At 38.0% G+C, this 27132-nt stretch overlaps 4 protein-coding genes across 4 annotated transcripts in view; 3 read left to right on the top strand and 1 right to left on the bottom strand.

Annotated features, from left to right (window-relative positions):
• Nucleotides 1-2203, top strand: part of LOC107723950 (protein LSM14 homolog A-like) — a 16627-nt gene extending 14424 nt beyond the window's left edge. Inside the window, exon 7 of the mRNA XM_016532681.1 lies at nt 668-2203. Within this exon, the coding sequence (XP_016388167.1) occupies nt 668-691 (24 nt within the window). The 3' untranslated portion in view covers nt 692-2203. The remainder of the gene's footprint in view (nt 1-667) is intronic.
• Nucleotides 2204-6249: 4046 nt separating this feature from the next.
• Nucleotides 6250-16892, top strand: LOC107723949 (glucose-6-phosphate isomerase-like). Its single transcript, XM_016532679.1, has 17 exons — nt 6250-6487; nt 8644-8734; nt 9956-10024; nt 10407-10526; nt 11160-11252; nt 11799-11870; nt 11973-12017; nt 12114-12167; nt 12334-12394; nt 13674-13717; nt 13842-13994; nt 14075-14204; nt 14307-14383; nt 14519-14647; nt 15677-15752; nt 16258-16324; nt 16465-16892. The coding sequence occupies exons 1-17, from the start codon at nt 6369-6371 to the stop codon at nt 16586-16588; spliced, it is 1524 nt and encodes a 507-aa protein (XP_016388165.1). The 5' UTR covers nt 6250-6368; the 3' UTR covers nt 16589-16892.
• An 814-nt stretch (nt 16893-17706) lies between these two features.
• On the top strand, nt 17707-25796 carry hsd17b2 (hydroxysteroid (17-beta) dehydrogenase 2). Its single transcript, XM_016532715.1, has 5 exons — nt 17707-18280; nt 19339-19551; nt 22254-22439; nt 22583-22720; nt 24883-25796. The coding sequence occupies exons 1-5, from the start codon at nt 18016-18018 to the stop codon at nt 25221-25223; spliced, it is 1143 nt and encodes a 380-aa protein (XP_016388201.1). The 5' UTR covers nt 17707-18015; the 3' UTR covers nt 25224-25796.
• A 19-nt stretch (nt 25797-25815) lies between these two features.
• The window catches only part of LOC107723979 (M-phase phosphoprotein 6-like), a 5741-nt gene continuing 4424 nt past the window's right edge, over nt 25816-27132 (bottom strand). The window contains exons 3-5 of the mRNA XM_016532716.1: nt 26574-26664; nt 26103-26209; nt 25816-26025 (exon numbers count right to left, since the gene is read on the bottom strand). Of these exons, the coding sequence (XP_016388202.1) occupies nt 25884-26025; nt 26103-26209; nt 26574-26664 (340 nt within the window). The 3' untranslated portion in view covers nt 25816-25883. The remainder of the gene's footprint in view (nt 26026-26102; nt 26210-26573; nt 26665-27132) is intronic.

Here is a 27132-nt window from a genome sequence, read left to right as displayed (position 1 = left end):
AAAAAAACACTTGTTTAATCTTTGTAATCTCCTCAGATGACAATGTAGATGCCTGACAAACGTTGTTGTTGTTGTTGTGATCATAAACTGTATGCATGTGATTACACGCAATACATGGAGCTTTTACCTCACCATTGTAACGTGCTGCTTTTGCAAGGTTCCGTGAAAACGTTTCAGCTTTTGTTTTCCTTTTTCGCCCTGAAAAAGATATCACAGATTCATCAAGTTTGTCGAAATTATCCATCCTCGATCACTTTTAGTCAGCTTTGATGAAACTCCTCTCAGCTAGCACGTCTTTTCTTAAAGTGAAAGTAGCCTTGTCACCTGACCTGAATACAGCGCGCTGATTCGCTAAAATGGACTTGTCGGCTTCTGTTCAAAAACAGCAAGTGCGCTTGTCGGCTTCTGCAGTGAAACGTGAGCTCGCGATGCCTTGAAAGTGGACAAAACCGGCTTTTTTGACAAAACGTGTTTAGGGTTCAGATTGCACTATATGTGGAGAACAATGCACGGCAATCAGCTCATTTTTTTTTTTAAAGTGGCGTTTATCGGTTTTTGCAAATGAACTCTTCACACACATATATATATATACATATATATACACATACAAAATATAAATGAATATTGGTAGATATTTACTTTTTTCTCTCTTCATTTGTTTTTCCAGAAGGATAACAAAGTTGCTGTATAGTGGTCAGAGAAAGCAGATCCAGAAGACCTGATTTGTGTGGGAACTGCATTTCGGGTCACATGTTTTGCTGAGAACGAGGAAGATAACGTACGTGTTGTAAAAATCTGTCACCAGCACTGCTTCAAACCTGGCTATTAATGAAACCGCTACTCCATTTCTTCCTGAGGAGTGGAACAAATGCTTTTTTTTTTTTTTTTTGAAGCGTTAATTTGAGAATAATATTTCCAGATGGTTTCAAATACATTATGATTTCTGAGGGACTGAGGGCTGTTTCGTTGACCTTCAATGCTTAACCTGAATTTGATATACTGCTGCTTACAGCTAACAGATTATCTAGAACAACGTATTGTGTTTTTGATCACTGAATGAGCTTTATTTTTGACTTGTTTTGCTATAAAGTATCTTACAGTGTATTTAGCATCAACATAGACTGCCTGGAACTCAGTTATGCATTGTCATATTTTTCTAATGTAATTTCATTCTTCAGCCCCCAACATCACTATTCCTGTTCCTGTAGTAAGTATAATTATAATTTTTTTAAAATATAAACGTGGATGTATCAGTCCCTCGTAAGAGGTCTGTAGTTTCAGGGCAAGCGCTTCAAGAGGTGCCAGTATTGGTAGAGTTTCACTAAAGGACGTTTTAGATATAATGGAGAAAAACACAGAAATGCAGTTTTTGAGGGAAACCAGGAAATAGCACAAATTAAAATGAGACGATATGGTCAACCAAGGCAAAGCGACCTCAGTGATATGTTTCTATTTTCTGTGGGTTTGATTTATATTTGATGAGGGCCACTTTGCAGTATGTAGCACTTTGTAGCAGACGTTTACGAAGAAATAATGCTACTCTGTGAATCTACAGAACTCTATGCTGCAGTTACTTTGACGGTGAGCTTTTACCACTAATAATTATAATCCCGTCATTCAACATTCAGATCATATGTCCTTCGCCTCATAAAACATCGAGTGAAACTGACGAGTCACACTGAGCCTAGAGCTCGCTGGGAAGTTTGAGAGTACTTATGATTATTTTACCAGATATTATTCAGTAGCAGTGCTTCCCAGTGGATCGTTTCTCCTGCTTTCTATCTTAAATGTGACCGGAAGCTGGAGTGTTGAAAAGGCAGAATGTGTTGTCTCTGTAGCTTTTCCCGCCTCTCCTCGTTCAGCTGCTGTGTTTTACAGTCACTGACTGCACTGGCATGATGTCATCATGCAGCTCTACCTGACCTGCACATTGTGATGTCATATCCACACCTACGCATCGCTCGTGATGTCACTTCCGTCGCATTTTGTAACCAAATCAGTTTTTGGCCTCTGATAGCTTTGCATTATTCTCGCAGGGAGATTTTGCTGTGGAGCAAACGGCGGCAGAATAAAGTCATTTTTTATGGATTTATCACTGAAGTTGAAGGATTGATATATTTTTACTGGCCAGTTTGTGACTCTGATCTTGATTGTGTAGCGTATGGCTGTGACATCTCTGCAAAAATTGTTTATTTTTTTTCTCTCTCCATATAAATGTTTTGCTCTGTGTTTGTTTAAACTGTTGGGATATTTGGGTTACGTTCATAATGAAATCAACTGTTTTCAGATTATAGCATACATTAAAGTACAAGGCTGTAAGATGCAAAACATTTAGTTTTGGATCTTGAGTGAAATATCCTCTTGCACTTTTCAAGCTCTTAAATTCGGTGAATAGATGCTTTATTTCAATAATACACGTCCTTTGGAATCTGACGAGAGTGAATCTTTATCTAAAGCACATGGACATGATTTACTTGGGCCTTCATAATGGGGCCTTTTATAATTAACTGGTCAATATGAACAAATAAAGAAGCTATTACCTTTACCTTTAGGAACAATAAACATCCATGCTGTCCTAAAATATCACTTTTTTTCATATATATATTAATTATTAGGAATGTTGCGGTAAAAATATCCATCAAGTATCTATTCACTTAGGCCCAATCCCAATTCTATTGTATTCCCCTTCCCTTTCCCTTCTGCCTACCCCTTGTCCCTTGAAACAGAGTGTCAAGGGGTAGGGGTGAAAATATTCCCCTAAGAATTGGGACACCACTACTATGCCGTCACACGTCATCATACGTCGTCTAGCTCCTACAATACACACACCTATACTGGTGTGCATTAGAGCCTTTAATTAGCGTTCTATATTAATGCGCTGCTTACTGACACACACACACACACATATATATATATATATATTGGAGATCACGCAGCTCACACATCCAGGAGAAAAGAAACTTGTTAACGCTGCACCACGACTTTTATTAATAACAGTTTGAATACTGAATCGCAACATTATATTTTCCAGCAACGAGAGGATAAAATCGCTGTTTTTGAAGTAAACTCACTCTAAAGAGAAACGCTCAGACGCGCATACACGCAACTTTCATCTCTCTCTCTCTGTCTCTCTCTCTCTCTCTCTCGCTCTCTCGAATTGCCAATATTTGAGAAAAGGGTTTAGCGATTTCTAATTAACTATCGTGCAGTCTGTAATGATATGACGCTAGTTAGCAAATATTAGCGATTTTTTTGCAAACATTTCTTTGAGTAACATGACCGTAAATATGAACTCACGATTGATTGTAACATAAAATAAATGATTACTTTTCGTTAAAATCTTTATTAATGTGTCTTTTTGTTTGCTCGGGCAGCCATGTTGCCGCTGTAGCCGATTTACGCGGAGATAATTCATACCCCTTCGTTTGAAGTGTGGTCCCGAAAAATCTTCGTTTGAAGGGCTGTCTGGACCTTCCCCTTCCCCTACCCCTCCAACCAAAAGAGAATCGAGACACCACTACCCCTTCACGTGAACGCGCGAAACGGAGGGGTAAGGGAAAGGGGAAGGGCTAAGGGGTAGAAGTGGGATTGGGCCTTAATGCCAGAGTTTTCTTTAGAGGCTGTGTATTACAGTGTAAATTCCAGCGGTGCGTTTGTTGAATGTTGGAACAGTGATACTCGCGTATAAACGGGACATTGCTGCATGCAGGTCTTGTCACAAACCTCCGATCTTTGGCGATGCTTGCGAGGCAAATGCTGTTCTGGAAATGTCTTGATGAACACCAAATCCTTTCATCAGGGTCGACACGCTTTCCTTGTGAACCCGGCATGGTATTTGTTCACAACTACATGTAAAGAGGTTTTTACTAGATGCAAGATTATTTTTACTACAAATTCCATGGTTAAACTATGGTTAGTGTAGCTAAAACCATGGTTAATAATTTGCGGTTACCAAGGTTAGGTAAAATTGTTAATTTTCGTAAGAGTTGTGTTGTTGTCTGCACTAGCTCCCCCTAAACCTATTATAAAATATGATTATTTGTCTGCTAAATGACTACTGTAACATTACAATAGATAATAATGATGTCCTTTATACAGTATTTTGAGTGATGACATTTATTCGTCCAAATGTTGCATAGTAAGTGAGTTTTCGTGTTATAGGAGTTCCAGCCAGTCCGTGTTTTCCGCATCGCGGATATTATAGGGCCGTATGTCTCAGAGTAATCAGAGCAATTTGGGAAAGAACTCAATTAAATCTGTTTGTGGATGTGTGTAAATATTCAAATGTAACCCCCTTTGTAATCGTTAACATTTTCATAAGTAACTAATTTAATTACACATTTTTTCTTAGTAACTGTAACTGATTAGTTACATTTATTTTGTAATTAAATTACGTAACGCCGTTACATGTAACTAGTTACTCCCCAATACTGTATTTATATTATTTTTTCCCCAGGCACTTAATTACATGTTATTTTGCAAAATGAAAATGTAGTTTACATTCATATTAATTGCAATTAGTCTAACTTAAGAAGACTTTAAAGGCAAAGTGCACCCAAAACTGAAAATTAATTTACTCCAGGAGTTTCTTTCTTCTGTTAAACACAAAAGAAGATATATTCAAGAATATTGGTAATCAAACAGTTGATTTCCATAGTATGAAAAAAAAAATACTATGGCAGTCAATGGCTACCATCAACTGTTTGGTTACACAAATATCTTCTTTTGTGTTCAACAGGAGAGAGACACTCCAACAGGTTTAGAACAAGTGGAGGATGAGTAAATGATGACTATTTTCATTTTGGGGTCAGTTAATCCCTTTAATGCATTTTACATGCAATATATTTGCTTCAGTTTTTAATATGGTAAATGTGTACTGCTGAAAAGCACTTTTGGTAAAACTTATACCTCATGTATTAAATATATATTTTTCTAATTACACATTTGTAATGATAAAATTGAAATTTAGTACATTTAAAATGTAACAACTTTAATATTGAATAGCTACAGTAATTTATAAGTAAATTATGAAGTATTTTACATGTGCTTTAGTATGTTATGTAACAAAAAATAGGTGTACTTTAAAGCACAACAAAAGATTATTAAAATATACTGAAAAACTTTAATGTGGCATTACAAAGTGCACATTTTTAAGTGTATTTAAAGTGTGTTAAGAATCTCGGTTAACTTCACTTCATTAGTTAACATTAGTTAATTAAAATGAACTAAGCATTAATACTTCTACAGCATTTATTAATCTTAGTTACTGTTAATTTCACTACTAATGCTTTATTAAAATCAGAAGTTGTGCTTGTTAGCATTAGTTCATGCACTAAATTAACATGAACTAACAATGAACGACTGTATTTTCATTCAAATTAACTAAGATGAATAAATACTGTAATGTATTGTTTATTGTTTGTTCATGTTAATGGATTAAATAACATTAACTAATGGAACCGTATTTTGAAGTATTGAAACTCAAAGTGTGTACTCTTAAGTACACTTAAATGGGCTCTTATAACAGTAATATTACATTTTCTACAAGTACAGTTTTTTAAAAAGTATATATACTTTTAAGATATGAAATATACTACAAGTGCACTTAGTTATGTGCATTATTTTTCACAATGGCTAGTCTTCTAAAATTATTTTAATATCTAAAATTCTGTGCACTTATAAAATAGTTTTGATTATAATAAAAAATAATTTTGATTAAAACATAATTGAAAAGAAATAGTCTTTAACAATTGAGTAATGTTAAATAAGCCGGCATTCTTACAACTCCAATTGCATTCTCAGAAGAAAAGAAAAGAAAAAAAGGTTGTCATTGGGGGGTAGCACCCTAAAAGGTACATATTAGTACTTCAGTATTGTATTGTATTTGTACCTAAATGGTAAATATTAGCACCTTTTTTAATAAAGGGGTTAATTTGTTGTCGTTGTTGTTTTCCTGAGAGTGTACAAAATATTGTTGTGATTGTTTTGGTTCCATCAAATCCCTACAAACAAACAAAAAAGCACGTAAAAAAAATACGTATAAAATAAGTCAGTTGATTAATATCAGCCATCACACACAGTATCAAAAAAAATTAAATTTTGTTATTTCAAATACTTAATTTTAAAATACATGGTCTACATTACATAGCCATCTGACCGCCTCAGTCAGTGCAGTGTCACAGTGGGCGGGGCTACGCAGGATTCGCTGTCGTCATGGTGGGCGTGCCCTAGTCGTGATGGGCGTGGCTGTCAGGATTTGTCATTGCACTTCCTCCTCACGCTTCTGTGCGCTGCGTGAGTGCTGAGCGGGTGTAATTCACATTAGCAGCTTTGGACCGAAGGACAGCGGTGTTTTTTTTTGTTTCATCATGGGACTCACCAGCGATCCGAACTACCGCAAACTGGAGCAATGGTACAAATCCAGCGCCGGGAACCTCAACATGAGGCAGATGTTCGGCGCCGATCCAGACAGATTCAACAAGTTCAGGTGAAACACGCATCAAACGCGCTTCCGCTGTGTATGTGAGCTCTGCTACACGTTTAGATGCACATTTCATCTCATCGAGCCTGCCAGCATCACATTGGCCGCGCATCAGCTGCTACTAGGACTCGCATCTTGGTCATTAAGGCCTATATGAACAGATCTATGCACTGTTTTTTCTAAGAAATCATCTTAATGGTCTTGCAATTTAATATCAGGGCATATATACGTGGAAATATGCACCTATCATGACGATTAGCGTTACATGGCAGCCTTGATTTCCAGGTTGATGTTGCAAGGTTATTGCCACATTAGGCCAGTAGTCTCGAGCTCCAGGTTCCGCCCTCTGCACTGCTGCACCTGCTTTATATCCTTCATTTACACTCATATAAACACACTGATAGTATGTTTAACTATTTATCTTTGCTTTAAAACAGAGCAGACATGGCCATATTAGCAGCTAGACACAAAACAAGGTCATTGGTCATCGATCTTGTGTGCTACAGCTCTACACGCACCTTCACACTGCTATTATGTGGCAGCATGCATGTGTGAGTTTCTGACCGTATTTCATTAAATGCACATGATCAGGTATTTCTCAAGTGCACTCACTGTTTATGCAATCTCATAAGGGAGTATCACATCCTCTAGTGCGACACTTCTGTGTTTATATGTTGCATATGCACCAGGCATAGTCTATTCATATTATCTCAAGTGCACTCACTGTTTATGCAATCTCATAAGGAAGTATCACATCCTCTAGTGCGACACTTCTGTGTTTATATGTTGCATATGCACCAGGCATAGTCTATTCATATTAGAGTTCATTAGCTGTGGTGGGTTAAATCCCGATGGATGCAGTGTTCATAAGTCTAGTATGTTCTTATGCTCAGAATGGTGTTGGCCAACAGAGGGCGCTATAGCAGCATGGTGTACGTGCTCTTTTGCACACACTCACTGCGGGCTGAGTCAGTACTGAACGTGCTGTGCGTGAATAGGAACTCATTTTATCTTCATTCATAATATTTAAATGTAATATATTTAAAATTCATTTGATTTACGTTTTTATAATATGCAAAATATATATTCAACTTAAACACAATTGTTATGTTTGAGACGAATTGTACTTAAATCGTTGTAATGATGGGGAGTCAGCACGTGTTTGCACTTTTTTTTTAATGCTTTATTAATTCAGTGCCACAAGAACATGAGGTATTACACATTCACATTATCAAATTAACATTATTAGCTGCCAGAGGAAAAAAAAAAAGGAAGAAAATTACATAGTTCAAGGCTTTCAGAGCATTACATGTGCACGTGTTTGCACTTCTGACGTGATAACGTGAAATTATGACGTGTGAGTCTGATTAGGTGCGTACAGCTATACTGTATAATAATAATTATTATTTATTATTATTAAAACCGTATAAATATATATTCATACAGTTTTAAATAAATAAACACTTTTGTATATGATGCATACTATGTATTTAATTTTTCTTTATATTTATACATATATATTATACATATTTATGTATAGTTTTCTTACAAATTATATCCAATTTTGTATGTCAGTACACAAAATATATACATTTACAAGATGTACACAGGAAAAAATAAAAAGCTCTGCATGCAAAATTGGTAACCATAATCTCTGCTTATACTTGTTATTACAGTAAAACTGTATTCGTATAACTGTTACATTAGTATTAAAATATTAGATAAAAAATACAATAAAGATTTTGTGGAAAGTATATGGTATTTTGGACGAAAATAATTTTGCCATTACATTTTTTTAAGGGATAGCTCAGGAATTTAAATTGTGAGGGAAAAAAATAATCATTTAAAATATCTGAAAAATATTTATTTGAGTACAATTCAGTTCTGAGAGTAATGTGGCATGCTGCAGTTTGAGAGTCACTGCTTAATATAACTCTGCTAAGATGGGCATAATATATTTTCTCAAATGGCTCATTTAGCTTTCCTCATCGGTTTAATTCATTCTCTCAGTCTAAACATCACTAAGATCCTCTCGCTTGGATGTATACCAGGCTTGAATGATGTTCCTGCATTATCCATGTTGTACATGAAGCAAAATCAAACAAATAATAATAGAGCTTTTGTATATCCTAACTGTGTGTGTGATCCTGTCTTCTGAGCAGTTTACAGATGACGACAGATGATGGAGACATTCTGCTGGATTACTCTAAGAATCTCATCAATGAAGAAGTCATGCGCATGCTCTTCGACATGGTACGGTCCACAATCCTCCTCAAGCTAAAAATGTCTTCATAAAGTCAGAGTAAAGTGTGTTACTATTAAAAAGCAGTGCAGGATCAGAGCTGTTACTGTAATCTCTCAGCTAAGCATCTTTAAACCCCTTGTCAGAAGCGTGTGTGTGTGTGTGTGTCTCCAGATGTTAATTGGCTAAGTGCATGTGTTCTTAAAGCTGCTGCTGCTGAAAATAGAATAGTTGTATCAGGTTAAGTTAGGCCTGTGTGTGGTGTAATGTTTATATAGTGCGAGTTGAAAACCAAAGCATACTTAAGTTTTGACGCAAATGCTATCGTATGTTTGCAGCCAAAAGTATAATTATATACATAATTTGACAGTGCAAACACAGGAGCATGGAATTAAAAAAAAAAAGATAATTGTAACTTTATCTCATAATTCAGACTTTGTAACCCTTAAGTCAAAATTGAAAGATATAAACTCAGAATTCTGACTTTTCTCACAATGCTGACTTTACATCTTTCAATTCCATCCTTACATCGTGCAATTCCGACTTTACATTGTGCAATTCCGACTTTACATCGTGCAATTCCGACTTTACATTGTGCAATTCCGACTTAACATCTCGCAATTCCGACTTCACATATCGCAATTCCGACTTTACATTGTGCAATTCCGACTTAACGTCTCGCAATTCCGACTTCTCATCGTGCAATTCTGACTTTACATTGTGCAATTCCGACATTACATCTCGCAATTCCGACATGACGTCGTGCAATTCCGACTTCACATATCGCAATTCCGACTTCACATATCGCAATTCCGACTTCTCATCGTGCAATTCCGACTTAACGTCTCGCAATTCCGACTTCTCATCGTGCAATTCCGACTTTACATTGTGCAATTCCGACATTACGTCTCGCAATTCTGACTTTACCTCATGCAATTGTATTTGTATATTGCAAATCTGATTTTTTTTCTCAGAATTGCAAGTCTATATTGTACATTTAACGGAAGTATACTTTGAGCTTTAGTTATCATTACAGCCCCATATTTAACCTGACTCGGTACTTCCTCTCTTCAACCAATCAAAGTAGAGATTGCAAAACTGTATCACTCTGATGCAGCAGATTTCTTACAGTAATCACAGCACAAAACACAATTGGTGTTTGTATAGTTCTTTGTATGCATGCACAAGTTCTGAGTCCCATTAACCGTTTTTTCCTGTCTCATCATGATTAGGCGCGATCGGTGGGCGTTGAAGCTGCCAGAGAGAAGATGTTTGCAGGGGAAAAGATCAACTTCACTGAGGTAAGATCTCAGTAAAACATTTCACTGAGAATTAACTTAATCTGAGAGGTTTAGATTGAAATTGCAAGACCTGTTGTAATGCACTTCTAGAATTTGCTTCTGTGTAAATTCCACTTCCATCTTCTCTAAATTTCTATTGGCACATAGCAGAAAGTTCTGTTAAAACCCTCAGTTTCCTCTTTACCTTACTGGCTGTCCTGAAACTGCAGCATGTAATGTCTCTTTTGTGGCTCATGGTAAATGCTATTCTAATGAACACCTCAGGGAGACATAACTCACATGAGATGGTTACAAATGAAACCGATGTCAATTAAATAAAGGGAGAGTAGTTGCTTATATGCCTCTTTAGGGTAGGGCTGAGTTTGTGTGTGTGTGTGTTTAGGGTCGTGCTGTTCTCCACACCGCCCTGAGGAACCGCTCTAACACTCCTATCATGGTGGACGGTAAAGACGTAATGCCGGACGTGAACGGAGTCCTGGAGCAGATGAAGGGCTTTTGCCATGTGAGTGAATATGCACGTAACAACCCACTTGTTTATAAAACACTTATTTTTTTAATGTATTTTCACTTAACTAAAATAAAATATAAAATATGAATCTATGATAACTATAATCATTTGACAGTATCCCTGTGTCATTCCAATTCCCAACCGCCAGTCATAAAGCTAGGAGAGCGTGCAAATCTCACTGTAACTGACCTCTGTAGTGATATTATATACACTGTACTCAAACTACAACTCTAAGTAATACCCACACAATAAGGTTTTATTGTGGAGAAGGAATTGCATCTGTATTTTCGTTAAACATTATTATTGTAATTAATGAAACGAGTAATAAAAATGTGTGTGTGTATATATATATATATATTTTACATTTAGTCATTTAGCAGACGCTTTTATCCAAAGCAACTTACAAATGAGGACAATGGAAGCAATCAAAATCAACAAAATGTATATATTATAAATAATAATATATTTTTTTTTTTTTTTTTACGTGGGCTAAGTGGTACTTCTCTGCTTGCATTTTTAAGTAATTTTATAATATAATATAATTTATGATTAATTGATCATTAATTTCACTGTCAGCTATGAAAATTCCTGGAAGTTGACACTGTGTATGTGTGTGTTATTCTACAGAAAGTGCGCAGTGGCGAGTGGAAAGGCTTCAGTGGTAAAGCCATCACTGACGTCGTGAACGTTGGCATTGGTGGTTCTGACTTGGTGAGTTTACTATGAGTTTCCTGAGATGCTTACACATCATAATTGACCAATAAAGGAGATTTGGCTATCGCTTTGAGTAACTGAAGTGTAATAAAACTGTCTGTTGTTAGTTACGTTTATCATAGCAAATGTTGCCTGATTCTGGACTGAAATGTCAGTCACTTCTGTTAGATATTCTCTCTTTTATCCTGATGGCTAGGACTCATCGAGTCAAGTCTGGTAATCATTCACAATACTTGTGTAATGTTTGGAATAGCATTTATTAAGTTTTGTTTTGTTTTTATTATATTATTATTAAATGCTGATTTTTACTTTTACAGGACAATAGTATGTATTATTAAAATATAAGATCTAATATCAACATTGGCTACCAGAAATCCCTTACTCTGCCTTTAATGTGATAAAATAATTTTGAAGTAATAAGTGCCAGACACATGGACAGACTTTTTTTGTCTCTAGCTGATCACATGCCTGATTTCTATTAAACAAAACTGGTACTACAAAGTGAACAAGTTACTGAAAGTACTTAATTTCTTAATGTATTTTGTTTTTTAGACGTTCACCACCCAAGAGACCATCACCAACGCTGAGACGGCCAAAGAATGGTTCCTCCAGGCCGCTAAAGATGTTAGTACTTTTACTGTTTTACTGAAAGATTCCTGATTTATGTCTAATTTTATGCACTACATTATAGATGGTTGTCTCATTCAGCGTTTTGTGTATTTTCAGACATCTGCTGTGGCCAAACATTTTGTGGCTCTTTCCACAAATGCAGTAAGTACAGGATTTTGTCAGCTGTATGCTATTTTATGTCGATGTTTTAAGTATCTTTAAAAAAAGTTTTAAAGAAATTTCCTGTTTCCTCACCAGCCAAAAGTCAAGGACTTTGGTATCGACACCAACAACATGTTTGAGTTTTGGGATGTAAGTATTCCTTACATTATATTGTTCTTGCACGAGAATGGCTGAGAATAAGGCTGAAAGTAAATGACTGAATGCATGACTGCCAGTAATATTTGACTACTCTGAATTAGCATATTACTTCTCAAAGCCCAGACTGCTTTTCTGATGCTGATTGCTCATGTTTTAGTGGGTCGGCGGGCGCTACTCGCTGTGGTCGGCTATCGGTTTGTCCATTGCACTGCACATAGGTACGTCTGCTGTATGAGCATAAGGCCTGAAACATGCTGTATGCATGTATGTGATCGCAATTGCTTCTAGCTACGCAAGTTTAATTTGGGTGTGCTGTACATAAAATCAGAATGCAATTTAAGTACGTTTTGCATTCTCAGCATTGCCAGAGAGGGGGCGCTATAACAGGTATTAGCATAACCAGTCTTATTATCATAACTAGTTTATTCTTTCAGTGAGTACGTTTACATGGACATCAGTAATCTAATTATTTTCCTTATTCTGAATAAGACAATATTGTGATTACGGTGTTTACATGAGTTGCTTTTAGAATATTCCTTTCATGTTCCGGTTTTACATGTTATAGTACATAGATCGATTAATGCCTCTCGTCATTACGTTCCCACGCGACGCCATCCGATGTCCCCTCTGGAATATCAACATACAGTTCGTCTTCAGTACTATACAGTTTTGGGTGTTTCATTTTTAATTTTACGAAAGCTTCAAGTGCAGTTAATTATATGTCATGCTATATGTGCAAACAGACGACGGCGGATAAACATGTGCCTTGTTGCTTGAAGCCATGCTCTTTTGTTTGCCATCAAACGGTTGACCACTGCCGGTCACTACACGACGGTAATAATGTGTTTTAAGGTGTGTACATGTCTATACTGCACTTCAATAATGCGATTAAAATGGGAATACTCCACATGTCTTAATTCGATTTGTGTTTACTTCGAGTATGACTTTAGCCAGATTAAGGTAATCAAAAATCTCTGTTTACATGGTAGATTCTTAATCAGAGTATTGTCTTAATCGTATTAATATCGGATTATTGTTGACCATGTAAACATACTCAATGTCAGTGAGAACCACTGAGAGAACTGGAGTTAACTAGTTAAACTGATTTAAATTCAACATTAAATCATAATTGACCCCATTTACTTTCTTAATGCATGTTCCTGGTCCTGATTTGAATGATTCATCAATGATATTCCCAAAAATATGGTTTGTTTGGTAATTAGGTAAATTTTTTTTAATCTAATTTACTGTCCACCATTTACAAATTCCTCCACTTCAACCACCTGACTCCATTCTGGTGTTCACAATAAGAAAAAAACCCTCCAAGTTCTGACCAAACATTCATGTTTATGTACTTGTGTAGAGCATGTTTCTGGCCTAACTTCTGCCTGATCCAAATGTGAAAGGCCACTAGTGCATCATCTTGCACTGAGACTATTTACACACATCTTTCTGTCTGTAAATGATCCAGTGACTTTATTCATTGTCCCCTCATAGGTTTTGACAATTTCGAGCAGCTTCTAGCTGGTGCTCACTGGATGGTAAGCTCAACTGTAGTGTGCCAGTCAACATAAAGATTACTGTACACTCCACACTGTGAGAGTACCTCAGAGTGTCTGAGAGTTTGTGTCTCTGGTGGTAACCGCTCTGTACTCTTTCTATAAGGATAACCACTTCCGCTCGGCTCCTCTGGAGCAGAACGCCCCGGTCATACTGGCCCTGCTCGGCGTCTGGTACGTCAACTTCTTCCAGGCCGAGACACATGCCCTGCTGCCCTACGACCAGTACATGCACCGCTTCGCTGCGTACTTCCAGCAGGTCGGTCTGATGAGGTTTCAGGAAAGGACCTCATTGCTGCTTATAGCAGGACACTTGTTGAGTTGTTGGTGATCTTTCAGGGAGACATGGAGTCCAACGGGAAGTACATCACCAAGTCTGGCACTCGTGTGAATTACCACACTGGACCCATCGTGTGGGGGGAACCAGGAACCAACGGACAGCATGCCTTCTACCAGCTCATTCACCAGGGTCTGTGATCCTAACCCTCCCCTGTGGACCAGTTCCTAGTTTAATTGACATGCTAATGCCCATTTGTGACGTGTTTATCACAACAGATCTTAATCTCCGCAGGCACTCGCTTGATTCCGGCTGACTTCCTCATTCCTGCTCAGAGTCAGCATCCTATCAGAGATAATCTGCATCATAAGGTATGCCAACCGTCTGCGTGGTTCAGGACACGTCTTTGTTTTCTGCTTCTCTTGGGTGACTGATGCTCCAGATGTTATTTGAGCCATGTTTGTCTAAGGGTTACGAAGCACTCTCTCGTTTCATGAATCCGGTAGATCCTGATGGCAAACTTCCTGGCGCAGACGGAGGCTCTGATGAGGGGAAAGACCCCTGAAGAGGCCAAGAAGGAGCTCCAGGGTTCTGGGTTGTCTGGAGATGCACTGGAGAAACTCTTGCCCCATAAAGTGAGTGGTTCTTTACTTGAAAACCAAGTGTTGATTCTTTGGACGGTATCTAAACTGGAGTCTGTCGGAACTGTATTTTGGTGGTTAGTGGACATGCTTTGACAAATGCGCATCCATTGGTGTGTTATGGTCACAAAGGGATTTTTGTTTGAATATACAAAAGCATTGCCAAGATTGCCTGAAGCAAGGGTAGCCAACCCTGCTTCCGGAGAGCAACCATCCTGCAGAGTTCTTGAAAATTGCAGGCAGGTGTGTTGAAGCAGGCTTGGGATTGCAGGAAAGTAGCTCTCTTTAGGAGCAGGGATGTCTAACCCTGACATAAAGTGCTTTTTATAGGCACTCCAGCAGTACACATTTTCAAACTCTTCCTAATCAAACGCATGATTTAACTCACCGAAACCACACACTCCCTTAGTAGGTACTTCTTTTGAATAAGTACTTTCTTTACCACCGTTACAAAAGCATGTTCTATTTAGTATGAACATGCATAGTATGAATGCAATCTACCAGGAGGCAGGAAATGTAGGTGGGGTGAGTGAATGAACAGCGCTCTCTTCCATACTCTATACCCACGACTAGAAACCCCAATTGCTCCCCGAAACAAAAACGGCTGCCCACTGCTCCTGGTCTGTCCACCAATGGGACTCATCAGCTTCTTCAAGAAGAACCACTCATAAATGTTTCCTAACTCCTCCCCTTTAACCCTACCTCTGCTGACCCCCTCATCCAATGAGATTAGTGAATTAGTGTTCACACACTGCTCCTAATGTGTATGTGCACTAACTTGGATGGGTTAAATGCAGAGGAAATACTATTTACGAATCCTCTCCTACGGCCTAATAGAATCCCGCCAGAAATAGTAGGTCATCGGAATACTTTTCACCTACTGTTTTGTGACACTCTCAGTTCGGACATCGTACAGTACAGTTTGAATCTTTTATTGTATGTGGGATTTTCTTCTGGTGTGTAATATTTGAATTTAGTCCTATACATGTGATCTGTTTTTGAATGACACATTGATTTTTGTAGGTTTTTGAAGGAAATAAGCCAAGCAACTCGATCATTTTCAAGAAACTTACACCATTCATGCTTGGTGCATTTGTTGGTGAGTATCAAACATATTATCCCGCTACTTCCTTTTGTAGACGTGCATTTGTTTTGCGGGCACTCAAGGACAATATTCTGTATTTGTTCATACGTTTCAGGCAGAGGAAATACTATTTACGAATCCTCTCCTACGGCCTAATAGAATCCCGCCAGAAATAGTAGGTCATCGGAATACTTTTCACCTACTGTTTTGTGACACTCTCAGTTCGGACATCGTACAGTACAGTTTGAATCTTTTATTGTATGTGGGATTTTCTTCTGGTGTGTAATATTTGAATTTAGTCCTATACATGTGATCTGTTTTTGAATGACACATTGATTTTTGTAGGTTTTTGAAGGAAATAAGCCAAGCAACTCGATCATTTTCAAGAAACTTACACCATTCATGCTTGGTGCATTTGTTGGTGAGTATCAAACATACTATCCCGCTACTTCCTTTTGTAGATGTGCATTTGAGTGCGGGCACTCAAGGACAATATTCTGTATTTGTTCATACGTTTCAGCCATGTATGAACACAAGATCTTTGTGCAAGGTGTGATGTGGGATATCAACAGCTATGACCAATGGGGGTGAGTCCAGTTTAAAGTCTTCTGCAGCATCAATTGGGTCCAGTTCAAAAGTTGCGACAGATCTTTCCCTCCAAATTATTTGCTTCAAGTCTGAAGTTTCAGGCATACGTTCATTTACAGATTTTTATCTGTCCCATCAGTGTGGAGCTCGGCAAGCAACTGGCCAAGAAGATCGAACCCGAGCTGCAGGACGACGCAGAGGTTCATTCCCACGACTCCTCCACCAATGGACTCATCAGCTTCTTCAAGAAGAACCGCTCTTAAATGTTTCCTAACTCCTCCCCTTTAACCCTACCTCTGCTGACCCCCTCATCCAATGAGATTAGTGAATTATGTATTAACGCTTGGCATAGTTCATATAATAAGCCTAGACAAGGAGGACAAGCACTTTATGTCTGTCATCATGTATAAGCCATGAGATTCTTGTGTGTGTTGTGTAAGATTTGACTGTATTCGTGTATCTGTGGACCAGTATGGGACGACTATCTGTTTGCACTGCACATTCTAGATGGATTTCATGTTCTCCTTTGGGCCAAGGAACCACAATAAATGTATTCTTTGTCACCTTGCTTCGTCGCATATTCTTTTTCTTCTGTCAAATTCCCTCCGAGATAAGTGTCCATTACATGGACCCGCATATGTTCCAGATTTGGAGGTGGCACCTCCAGAATTGATTTGATGAGCTGTTTTAATGAATGAGGTTACTCACTACCATTATTTGGCAATGCCACACCAACACAATGAGTAAAATGCATTTCTTTTTTTTATGCTAATCTGTTTTGGAAACCTAGCATGATTTGACATCACCCCTTGGTCTGGGACCAAGGGTGTAATTACTTGCACGTTACTTGGCTTTTGAGTTGAAGAGAAAATTAATTTCTCCCTGAATTAGGGAACGTGCTAACTATATGACGACTGTATTCAAACTACACTCTAAAGCAGGCTAACTTTCTTAACTTTTGAACTTGCCATGTGTTGTCAAGTAGGACGTTTTCTTTGTTCAACATCTATGCACTGGTTCCTATCAACCAATCAGACTTTGGGATTGGGTTTTAGGACTGGGATGTGTGATTGAACAGTGTTGGCATAGTTTGACAGGAATGCTGTTCCAGACAAAAGATACTGAGCTAGAAACAAAGTCACAGTTACCTGAAAGGAACGGAGTAAAGAAAAGTTTCATGTTCAATGTATTACCAAATCAGTCCATACCAAAATCAGTTGATGGTTATGAAAGTGAATCCAATATTTCTTTAAATACTGTCAGGCCAGAAGACCTTTGAGCCAACAAGTGCAATTTTGCGATTCATCAGATTAATGCATCCAATTATGTTGTTAAAAGCACATTAGATTCTTTCATCGATATCCTTTTATTTTATAGTTTCCATGTAACGCTTTGTTTCTTAAGATAAAACATGGACTAGAGTTTTACATCATAAAATAGAGTTCACCTCCAGCCCCATTTTTCCACAGCCATAGGCACGTTTGCACATGCCTAAATGAGCAACATATGATATGCACTGGTTGAGGGCGGGATTCATTTCTGTGCAGTGTGAAGCATAAAACCTGAAAGATTTACAAGATTCACACACTCATCAAACCAGCTGACCACTATAGACAGGTTGTAATCTCACAGGCGCCTTTCTAGATCTCCTGATAGCATTGGCTGATTCATTCCTGTGCGTGGTGTAGAAATGGAGGGGATTGTAGAAGGCTGTCTGGGTTTTCTATACGATCTGCTTGTGGTAATTTGTGTTGGGCTGCTGCTTCTTCGGGTTGCTGAGGGCCGGTCGGTGAGGTGGTTGGTGCTACTCATGGTTTCTGGAGTGATGTTGAGCTGCTTGGTCCATTCAAGCGCCCTTAAAGTGGGGCTTGTGAGTGTGCTGTGTAGTCTCATCCACTATGTAGGGAGAGAAGAGGTCATGTTGCCTACCAAAAACAAGGCAGTACTGATCACAGGTAAGACACTATCCTGTTTGGTCCTGTCAGACTGTGCATAACTGGCTAAATTCTGTGTTTGTGCATTTGTATATATTATGAATCTCAGCATATATTAATTGTATTTCACTGATTTTGTTATTATTTGAATTATTTTGTTTGAATTTCATGAAACCTCTCAAAAATTTTTGTTGAAATAAGAAATTGCATCTTGTATTAAGAAATAAAGCCTATTTTTAGGACCAATTCGATTTTTTATTATTATTATTTTTATTAAATTTTTTTGCATTGTGACATTGTTTTTATTACATTTAAGCTTATTTCCTCCTGAAGTCCTAATCCCGTAATAAATAATACAAGAATAAATAATTACATAAATCAATCTCATTTTTATGATATAGGTTTTAGGCATATAGGTTTTACTTTTGTGTTATTATTATTCATTATAGTGATTCTGATTTCTGAAAAAACAAAATACATTAATGTTATCAGCACTTATTTATCTATCGATCTATACACATTTGAATTTGAAAAAAAAAGATATAAATTTTGGTATATATTACATCTATAATATATATATATATATATATATATATGTATGGTATAACATATTAATCTAATGCCTTTAGAGTGATAATAAAAGTAATTAAAGCGAGTAATACAGTTAAGTATATTATTGTAATGACAATATGATCTTTGCATTACAGTAATGAGAATTGGGGGTAAATGTTCTTAATTGTTATGAAAATAATGTCACTGTACACAAAATATTAATGGTCTTAAATTGTCTATGCAATGAAATGTAAACATTTCACCCAGTAAATCAATATTTCTCTGCCACCCTAGTGAACTTTGCACTATGAACTTATCTCAGTAAGGTTAACAGCACTTCTTCCTGTAAGACCATAAATCACTGCTGCATTCTTGTGATGACACTTAACACAGACTGGTTTCTGGTTTCAAACATGAGCTGCTGCATTATTAGATGCTTTTAATGACCAAAATGATCCATAATGCATTGGAATTTTGGAATTGTAGCAGTGTGATTGTTTAAGGAACTGAGCTTGTGTTTGTCTCAGGTTGTGATTCAGGTTTTGGTCACGATCTGGCCAAGTTTTTGGACAGCGCGGGGATGAGGGTGTTTGCAGGGGTTCTGGATGAACTCCATCCTGGAGCTCTGAAGCTGAAGAAAGATGCATCTCCAAACCTCACTGTCCTACAGTTAGACATCACCAACAGCAGCCAGATCACACAGGCACATCAGTACATCCAGAGTCAAACAGGCAAAACAGGTAACAGAACCGGAAAATATAGTGTTGATATATCTAATCTTATTAATTGTATTTCCTAAGGCAAGCAATGACAAGTATGTGATATGTAACTCAGCCAAATCGTTTGTGCTACAGACATAAATGATACCTCAGATCGGCTTGTTGACGAGAGGTGGGCTTTTACTTTTGCAAAATTAAATTTTTTTTCCTGGCAGATGACAAAACAGGTGAAAACACATCACAGACTTGCACAAGGAGGGATCTGAACCATATTTAGAGACTAGAATCTCATAAAAACTTGAGATGAAGTCTTTTGATTTAGAATGAATGAATAAATATAACTACAACCACTCAAAACATACAAAAAAATCACAAAGAACATATTAGCAACAGCATAACAACTACCTAGAACACCCTAGCAACCACATGGAAACATCAACCAACATTCTAGAAACTGCACAGCAACTACCCAGAACACTCACTTGGCAACTGACCACATTGCAACCTCCTGTACAGAACAGTCATATAGCAACTACCCAGAACACCCTAGCAACCACTTAGCAATGTCATAGCAACCAAACAGAAAACCCTAGCAACCACTTAGCAATGTCATAGCAACCAAACAGAACACCCTAGTAACCACTTAGCAACAAACAAGACCACTTCCCAGAACACCCACTGAGCAATATCCTAGCAACTATCCAGAACACTCAACCAACAGCATAGCATCTACATAGAAAACACTGGAAACCAACCAGAACACCTTAGCAACATCTGAACAATTATCAAGAACACTAGCAACCACATAGCAACTTCCCAGAACACCCACTTAGCAATATGTTAGCAACTATCCAGAACACTCAGGCAACAGCAGAGCATCTATTTAGAAAACGCTAGTAACCACCCAGAACACCCTAGTAACCCACTTAGCAACAATCCGGAACATTCTAGCAACCAAATCGCAACTTCCCAGAATATCCACTTGGCAATATCCTAGCAACTTTTCAGAACACTCAAGCAACATCTACCGTCTACTTACCTAGTGACCACCTAGAACACTCTGGTAACCACTTAACAACAACCTAATAAAAAATCACCTTAGTGACGGTATAGAAACCACATAGAACACCCTAGCAATCATCTAGAACATTCCAGCAATCGCACAGCAACTATCCAAAACACTCACATTGCAACTGACCCATAACAACCAAATAGAACACCTCAGTAACCACTTAACATCTGTGCAACCATCAAGATCACTCTTGCAAACCACAGAGCAACTGCTCAGCACACCTACCTAGCAACTATCCAGAACACTCTATCAAGTGCTTAGCAACTACATAGAAAACCAAGATACCCAAGCAATAACCAAGAACATCAAGTAACCAATTAATATCCTAATAACGCATAGAATACCATAGTAACTGCAGTAATATCACCTTGAACATCTTAGAAACTGCATAGCAACCACCCTGTAATCCTAAAAACCACCAAGAACACCCTAACGACTGCATAGCAACCCCTAGAACACCCAAACAACCTTTTGGGAACATTCTAGCAATTATACAGAACATGCTCTTAGCAGCTAACCACTTAAACACTTTGCTACATCCTAGCAACTATCTAAAACACCCTAGAAACCACATAGCGACAAACTAGCAACCACCCAGAACATCCTAGTAACCACTTAACAACATCCTAATAACACCTAGAACACTCTAGCGAGTGACTGCATAGCAACCACCTGGAACACCTTTGAAACCACATAGTAACCACGCAGAAATCCAAAAACCACCAAGAACACCCTAGCGACTGTATAGCAAAGAATATCCTAGCAACTGCATAACAACCCTCAAAACACCCAAGCAACTACACAACAACATCCTAACAATTACCCAGAACACCCACTAAGCAGCTAACCCACTCAACTAGTTTGCTACATCCTAATAACTATCCAGAAAACCATAGCCACCACTTAGCAACTACTCAGAAACCCTAGCAATCTAGAAAAACTAGCAATTACCTAGAGCGCACAGTAACCATTTAACAATGACCCAATAACACCTATGGCGCTTTTCCACTGCGTGGTACGACTCGGCTCGGTACGGCTCAGCAGAGTTTATACGTCACGTTTTGGTAACGGTACGGTACGCTTGGAACCCCAACCGAGGTGGTACTAAAAAAAGTACCAGGTACCAGGTACTGTACCCAGTGGAAAACCCCCCAAAAGTGAACCGTACCGAGCCGTACCATGCAGTGGAAAAGCGCCACTAGACACCCTAGTAACTCCACAGCAACCACACAGAACACTTACAAACCCCATAACAATCACACAGTAATCCTAAAAACCCTAGCGACTGCATAGCAATCACAAAGAGCACCCAATGATTGCAAAGCAACACCCCAGAGCACTCAAGCAACCTTTTAGAAAAACATTCTAGCAACTATCCAGAACAACCTAGCAACCACATAGTAGATCAGAATGCCAAAGAAACTGCATAGCAACCACCCAAAATATCCCAGCAATGCCCCATCACATATAACAACCCAGGACACCCAAGAAACCGCATAGCCACAGGCTACAAACCACTCAGAACACTGCAGCAACCACATAGCACTGCTCTGGCAACCTCAAGAAGAAATGCTACTGTTTAAAGTTTAGTAGTATGCATACAGACAAGTGCATTGATGTTATTTTTTTCTGACTCATCTCTTGTGGACAGGACTCTGGGCACTAGTGAACAATGCCGGAGTGCTGGGATACGTGTGCGATGGAGAAATTCTGCCAATTAAAATGTATAAAAAATGCTTAGATGTAAATTTTATTGGTAGTGTGGAGATAACACAAGCCTTTCTGCCTCTAATACGACAATCAAAAGGACGACTCATCAGTATATCCAGTATGGCAGGTAAACTTTTTTGTAAACATGCATTTTTCTAGACTTCAGGTACTTAATAGTCTCTTACAAAACATTTATCCCAATCCAATTAAGGAGTATAAAAATCCCAATAAGCACTAACAGCTTTGAAATCAATCATTGGCTTCCTTCAGGAGAAGTTCCACTTCCTGGATTTGCAGGATATGGGGCATCTAAAGCAGCGCTGATCTCGTTCAATGGAGCAATTAGACAGGAACTCTCACGCTGGGGAGTCAAAGTCATCATCATTCAACCTGGAGCTTTCAAAACAAGTGAGAATAAAGACCCTTTCACACCAAGAACAATAACTATAATGATGACTATTAGCGTCCACACCAACAGACATTGTTGTTTGTTATAAGCGTGCTGCAGATATTAAATGCTCAAACTCTGAAAACCGAGTGGATTCCGATTGGCAGTCAATGTTTTTATCATTCAATAACTGGAAAAAAAATTGTTCCAAAAGTTATTCCAACAAAATCGTTCCCAGGTTGTTATTGTTATAGCTAATGTGTGGACTTCCCGATTCGCTCAGAATTACGATTATTAACACTATGTGGTTATTGTTATCGTCCTTGATGTGAACAGCCCATAAGAAAGCAAGCCAATGAACAAAAAATTATTTTTAATAAATTTTTTTTTGTAATGTAACACTATTTTCATGACTATTAAAGGTGCATTCAGTAGTTTTCTAGCTAGCATTAACATCACGGTTTCTTTCGTGTACAAATACCACAGTGGTATTAGACACTGCACTGCCATCTATCAACACTGATCAGCATGATCATCTCTAAGTTTTATGCAAATTACACCAATAATGAGTTTTAGGCTGCGTCCGAAACCACATGCTCTCTGGGTTTAGTACAATTGTACTACAAACGGAGAGGTTTTTCCTTTGCTTTTTTGAAAAGTTTTACATACATACAACAATGTTGTCTAAACAATCCCCATTCACACGGATTTGTGAAAATGACTAAAAACTCAGTCTTCAGTATTATGCATGCCTGGCCAGTAGTTGGCGATGTCACATTAGGCAGTCGTGGCCTAATGGTTAGACAGTCGTACTTGTAACCAAAAGGTTGTGGGTTTGAGTCTCAGGTCCAGCAGGAATTGTCAGGGGTGGGAGTGAATGACCAGCGCTCTCTTCCACCCTCAATACCACGACTGAGGTGCCCTTGAGCAAGACACCGAACCCCCAACTGCTCCCCGGGTGCCGCAGCATTATGGCTGCCCACGGCTCCGAGTGTGTTCACTATTCACTACTGTGTGTGCACTTGGGTTAAATGCAGAGCACAAATTGCAAGTATGGGACACCATACTTGGCCACACGTCACTTCACTTTCACTTTTTTTTTGTTAGCAACCAAGCCTCAAGATTCTTTCCAGACGCTTACCAAAATGCGTTGATTCAGCATCAGGGTTGCCAGGTTTTCACAAGAAAACCCGCCCAATCGCTACTCAAAACTAGCCCAATCGTGTTTCGAGGGGGTCCCCAGTTAAAAATCGCATTCCGGGGGGTAAAATACACGTTTTTTGGGGGGCTTCCCCTGCTAAAATTCGCATTCCAGGTGATAAATATGTTATTGGAGTCGCTTCAACCCGCGGACATGAAAAACAACCTGCGGCAACCGTGTTAAAGTAGCCCAATGCCGAGGGAAAACCGCGGACTTGGCAACACTGTTCAGCATAGCAAAATACATTGATGGGGGTGACTTGCACCATACATAACTAAAACTATTTTTTTAAATAGAATACCATGAATACTGTACAGTCTTAGGCCATGTCCACACACGTACGCGGGTATTTTTATAAACAAGAGTTTTTCCTTCTTCCGTTTTAAAAAAAATCTCTGTCCACATGAAAACGCAAACGCATGCTATGAAGCACTGGCAAGAGCATGCCAAACCAACAGGTGGCGATATAATCTCAACCGTAAAGCCATGTTGGCCAATCAGAAGCCTGAAAAATTTTCCAGTAGGTGGAGACAACAGCACAGGCTCCAACGTCGCTGTCTACACAACAACACTGCAACCGAAGTTTTTGAAAATCTTCACCCTGGCAGGCGTTTTCGAAAATGTTCGGTTTCAGTGAACTGGTGCTGCGTTTGCGTGTGGACGAACGGCCTAACCGCGTAAAAAAAGCTGCGGTTTTAAAAATAACCGCGTTCGTGTGGACAGGGCCTTAATCTCAGGTAAACGTGTACTATTAATATAATAAAAAAAAAAAAACTTATTTCGTAAAACTTTAATTAGGACCTACTATATGCACCTTTAAAGGAATAGTCCACCCACAAATGAAAATTCCGTCAGTATTTATGTTTAGTGCTATTATTTTCTGTAGAACACAAAAGAATAAAGGATATTAAAAATATATATTTTCTTTTAATTTTGAAGTAAAATATGATTTCATTTTGTCAACAATAATCCATTTTCCAGATATTTTGGGCAGCAGAGAGCAGTGGAATAGCGCTCAGGAGGACATCCTCAGCGGTCTGGCTCAGGAAGTGATGGCGTCTTATGGAGAAGAATACATCCGCTCAATGCAGCAGCGGCTGGTCAACATGTCTTCAGTATCAAGCTCAGACACGGGGCCGTTTCTGGAGGCTTTAAAGCATGCCATACTGTCCCCGAGACCAAAGCCCTTCTATTACCCCGGGGCCTCGGCGTGGGCTCTTCCATTACTCTACAGACACAGCCCCACCTCACTGTCTGACAGAATCTTCTCACGAATCTTTATGAGCAGTGATGCCCAACCAGCAGAACTCTTGAATTCTTGAGTTGTGACTCGTTTAGTGATACTAATGGCACAAGACTTGCACACTTAACATTTACATACCTCATTTGACTTTCTGTTAACAATTTAGGCAAGCAAAACCACAGCATCAGCGGTCATTTTACAGTCCAGCATGAAAGTACGGTCACATTTATAATTTTTCTGCAAAATTTCATGGGTGAAAGATTTCGATTTTCGAAACCGGTTTAACCCACGTTGACCAACAGAGCTGATAGGTTTGAAAGTGACTGCATTGCTATATTATTAACAATAGACCATTTTTGCCTGTGAAACATCACCAGAATTTCACTAATATGGCTTAATGGTTTTAAAGCCATCATCGAAATCTTGGCCATTTTAAAGCACTGATCATCACATCCAGGTCAGGTTTTTACTTTTTTTTTCTTTTCTTTCTAGGATGGTACATTTAATTGTGAAAAAATATATACATAAAGTCTTGTTCAAACAAATCCATAAAACACTTGTACCTTTTCCATGAAATGTTGGTCTTTTAACAGTGCAGGTTATCGTCATTAAACAAAAATGAGTCTAAAAAAAAAAAAAAAAAACAATTGAAAAAAAAAAAGATAAAAAAAAAAAAAAAAGTCCATTGCATAAAATATAAATATATATATATATATGGTAGATGTGTAAATAAAACTTCTCAGTACTGAGGTTTCAGGAATGCCTTTTTGGGTCGATTATCAACAGCATCGCAGTTGACGTCTTCTTTATTCTTAGTAATTGCGGAGCGATCTCGTTTCTTGGCAAACTTTTTTCTCATGCTCTCAACCAAGCTTTCATATCTGAAGGAAAAAGCAAATAACAATCAATGTCCTTCCCTCCTGTACAATGACATTACTTTGAGATCATTTCCTCTCACCTTCTAGCCATCTCTTCATCTGTAATATCAGTTTCCATTCTGCTCACATTGTCCTCCTCTTCGTCATCCTCTTCCTCTTTGTGTGTGTTCATAAGTAACATTAATTTCTACAAGAGATTCAGTTTGCTGATAAATAAAATGTTCAGTGCACAATCATGACATTAATTTGATAAGACCGTTCTGAAAGAAACATTATCACAACATGAGCAAATATTTCAGATTGCAGGTCGCAAATCTGTGATAGTGATATGATAAAAATGAACAAAACTTAATTTAAGAGCAAGTACATAAATAAAATTTAAGTTCAAAACTGTTCTTGCTTAACCCCAATTCAAATTTTCAAATCATGCTCGGATAACATATATAACACGATATAATGAAGAACAATGCTTTTTATTATTATTATTCATTTCATTATTAATTTTAAAGCAAACTTGTGGTCTCACATTTCATAAAAGTTTACAAAAGTACCTCAACTTCAGGATTGAAGCCTCTGAATGACATTCTGCCAAAAACCAAATCCTCACAGGGAGCGTAACTTCTCTCCTCAATGATATAGTTTCTGGTAAAATGAAAAGTTCCTAGTTATTTTTTTTAATAAATAATGCATGACCAAATTGACAAGACGGCATTAACACATCAAATATGTAGGATTATAAGGTATTCTGTCACTTAAGTCACACTTGAAATGTGTCACTGCATTACAAAAAATAAAAGTGTCCTCTGCAAACAGCTGACTGGTTAGTATTTGGTGATTTGTTATGAAATCAGTTCTCCTCAAGTTCACAAATCTCCTAGCAGAGCAATCACATTTACCAATAATATCAATATATTCCACTAACATCCACTATGAGATACTAATTCACAATTTATTTGACCCTCTAACTCTAGCACTTTCTATTCTATTTTAATTCTACTTTATATTTATCTTTTTTCATTTTTTTATTTAAAAAAAAACCAACAAAAAACAAACACTAGCTTTCTATTTTTTCTATTCTATCTACTTGTTTTTCTTTGTGCGTGTGTGTGT

This window comes from Sinocyclocheilus rhinocerous, unplaced genomic scaffold, assembly GCF_001515625.1.
Source record: "Sinocyclocheilus rhinocerous isolate Xijiao unplaced genomic scaffold, SAMN03320098_v1.1 scaffold63, whole genome shotgun sequence".
Classification (NCBI taxonomy): domain Eukaryota; kingdom Metazoa; phylum Chordata; class Actinopteri; order Cypriniformes; family Cyprinidae; genus Sinocyclocheilus; species Sinocyclocheilus rhinocerous.
The sequence above is the reverse complement of the archived record's forward strand: the minus strand, read 5'-3'. Positions and strand labels throughout refer to the sequence as shown.

What these genes read in the sequence shown, in the direction of transcription:
- LOC107723949 (XM_016532679.1), top strand. Translation starts at nt 6,369, where the DNA reads ATGGGACTCACCAGCGATCCGAACTACCGCAAACTGGAGCAATGGTAC. An exon ending in TCCTCCAGGCCGCTAAAGAT is followed by an intron (nt 11,871 to 11,972) that starts GTTAGTACTTTT and finishes GTGTATTTTCAG; the next exon opens with ACATCTGCTGTGGCCAAACA. An exon ending in ACATGTTTGAGTTTTGGGAT is followed by an intron (nt 12,168 to 12,333) that starts GTAAGTATTCCT and finishes CTCATGTTTTAG; the next exon opens with TGGGTCGGCGGGCGCTACTC.
- hsd17b2 (XM_016532715.1), top strand. Translation starts at nt 18,016, where the DNA reads ATGGAGGGGATTGTAGAAGGCTGTCTGGGTTTTCTATACGATCTGCTT. An exon ending in CAAGGCAGTACTGATCACAG is followed by an intron (nt 18,281 to 19,338) that starts GTAAGACACTAT and finishes TGTTTGTCTCAG; the next exon opens with GTTGTGATTCAGGTTTTGGT. An exon ending in CAGTATATCCAGTATGGCAG is followed by an intron (nt 22,440 to 22,582) that starts GTAAACTTTTTT and finishes GGCTTCCTTCAG; the next exon opens with GAGAAGTTCCACTTCCTGGA.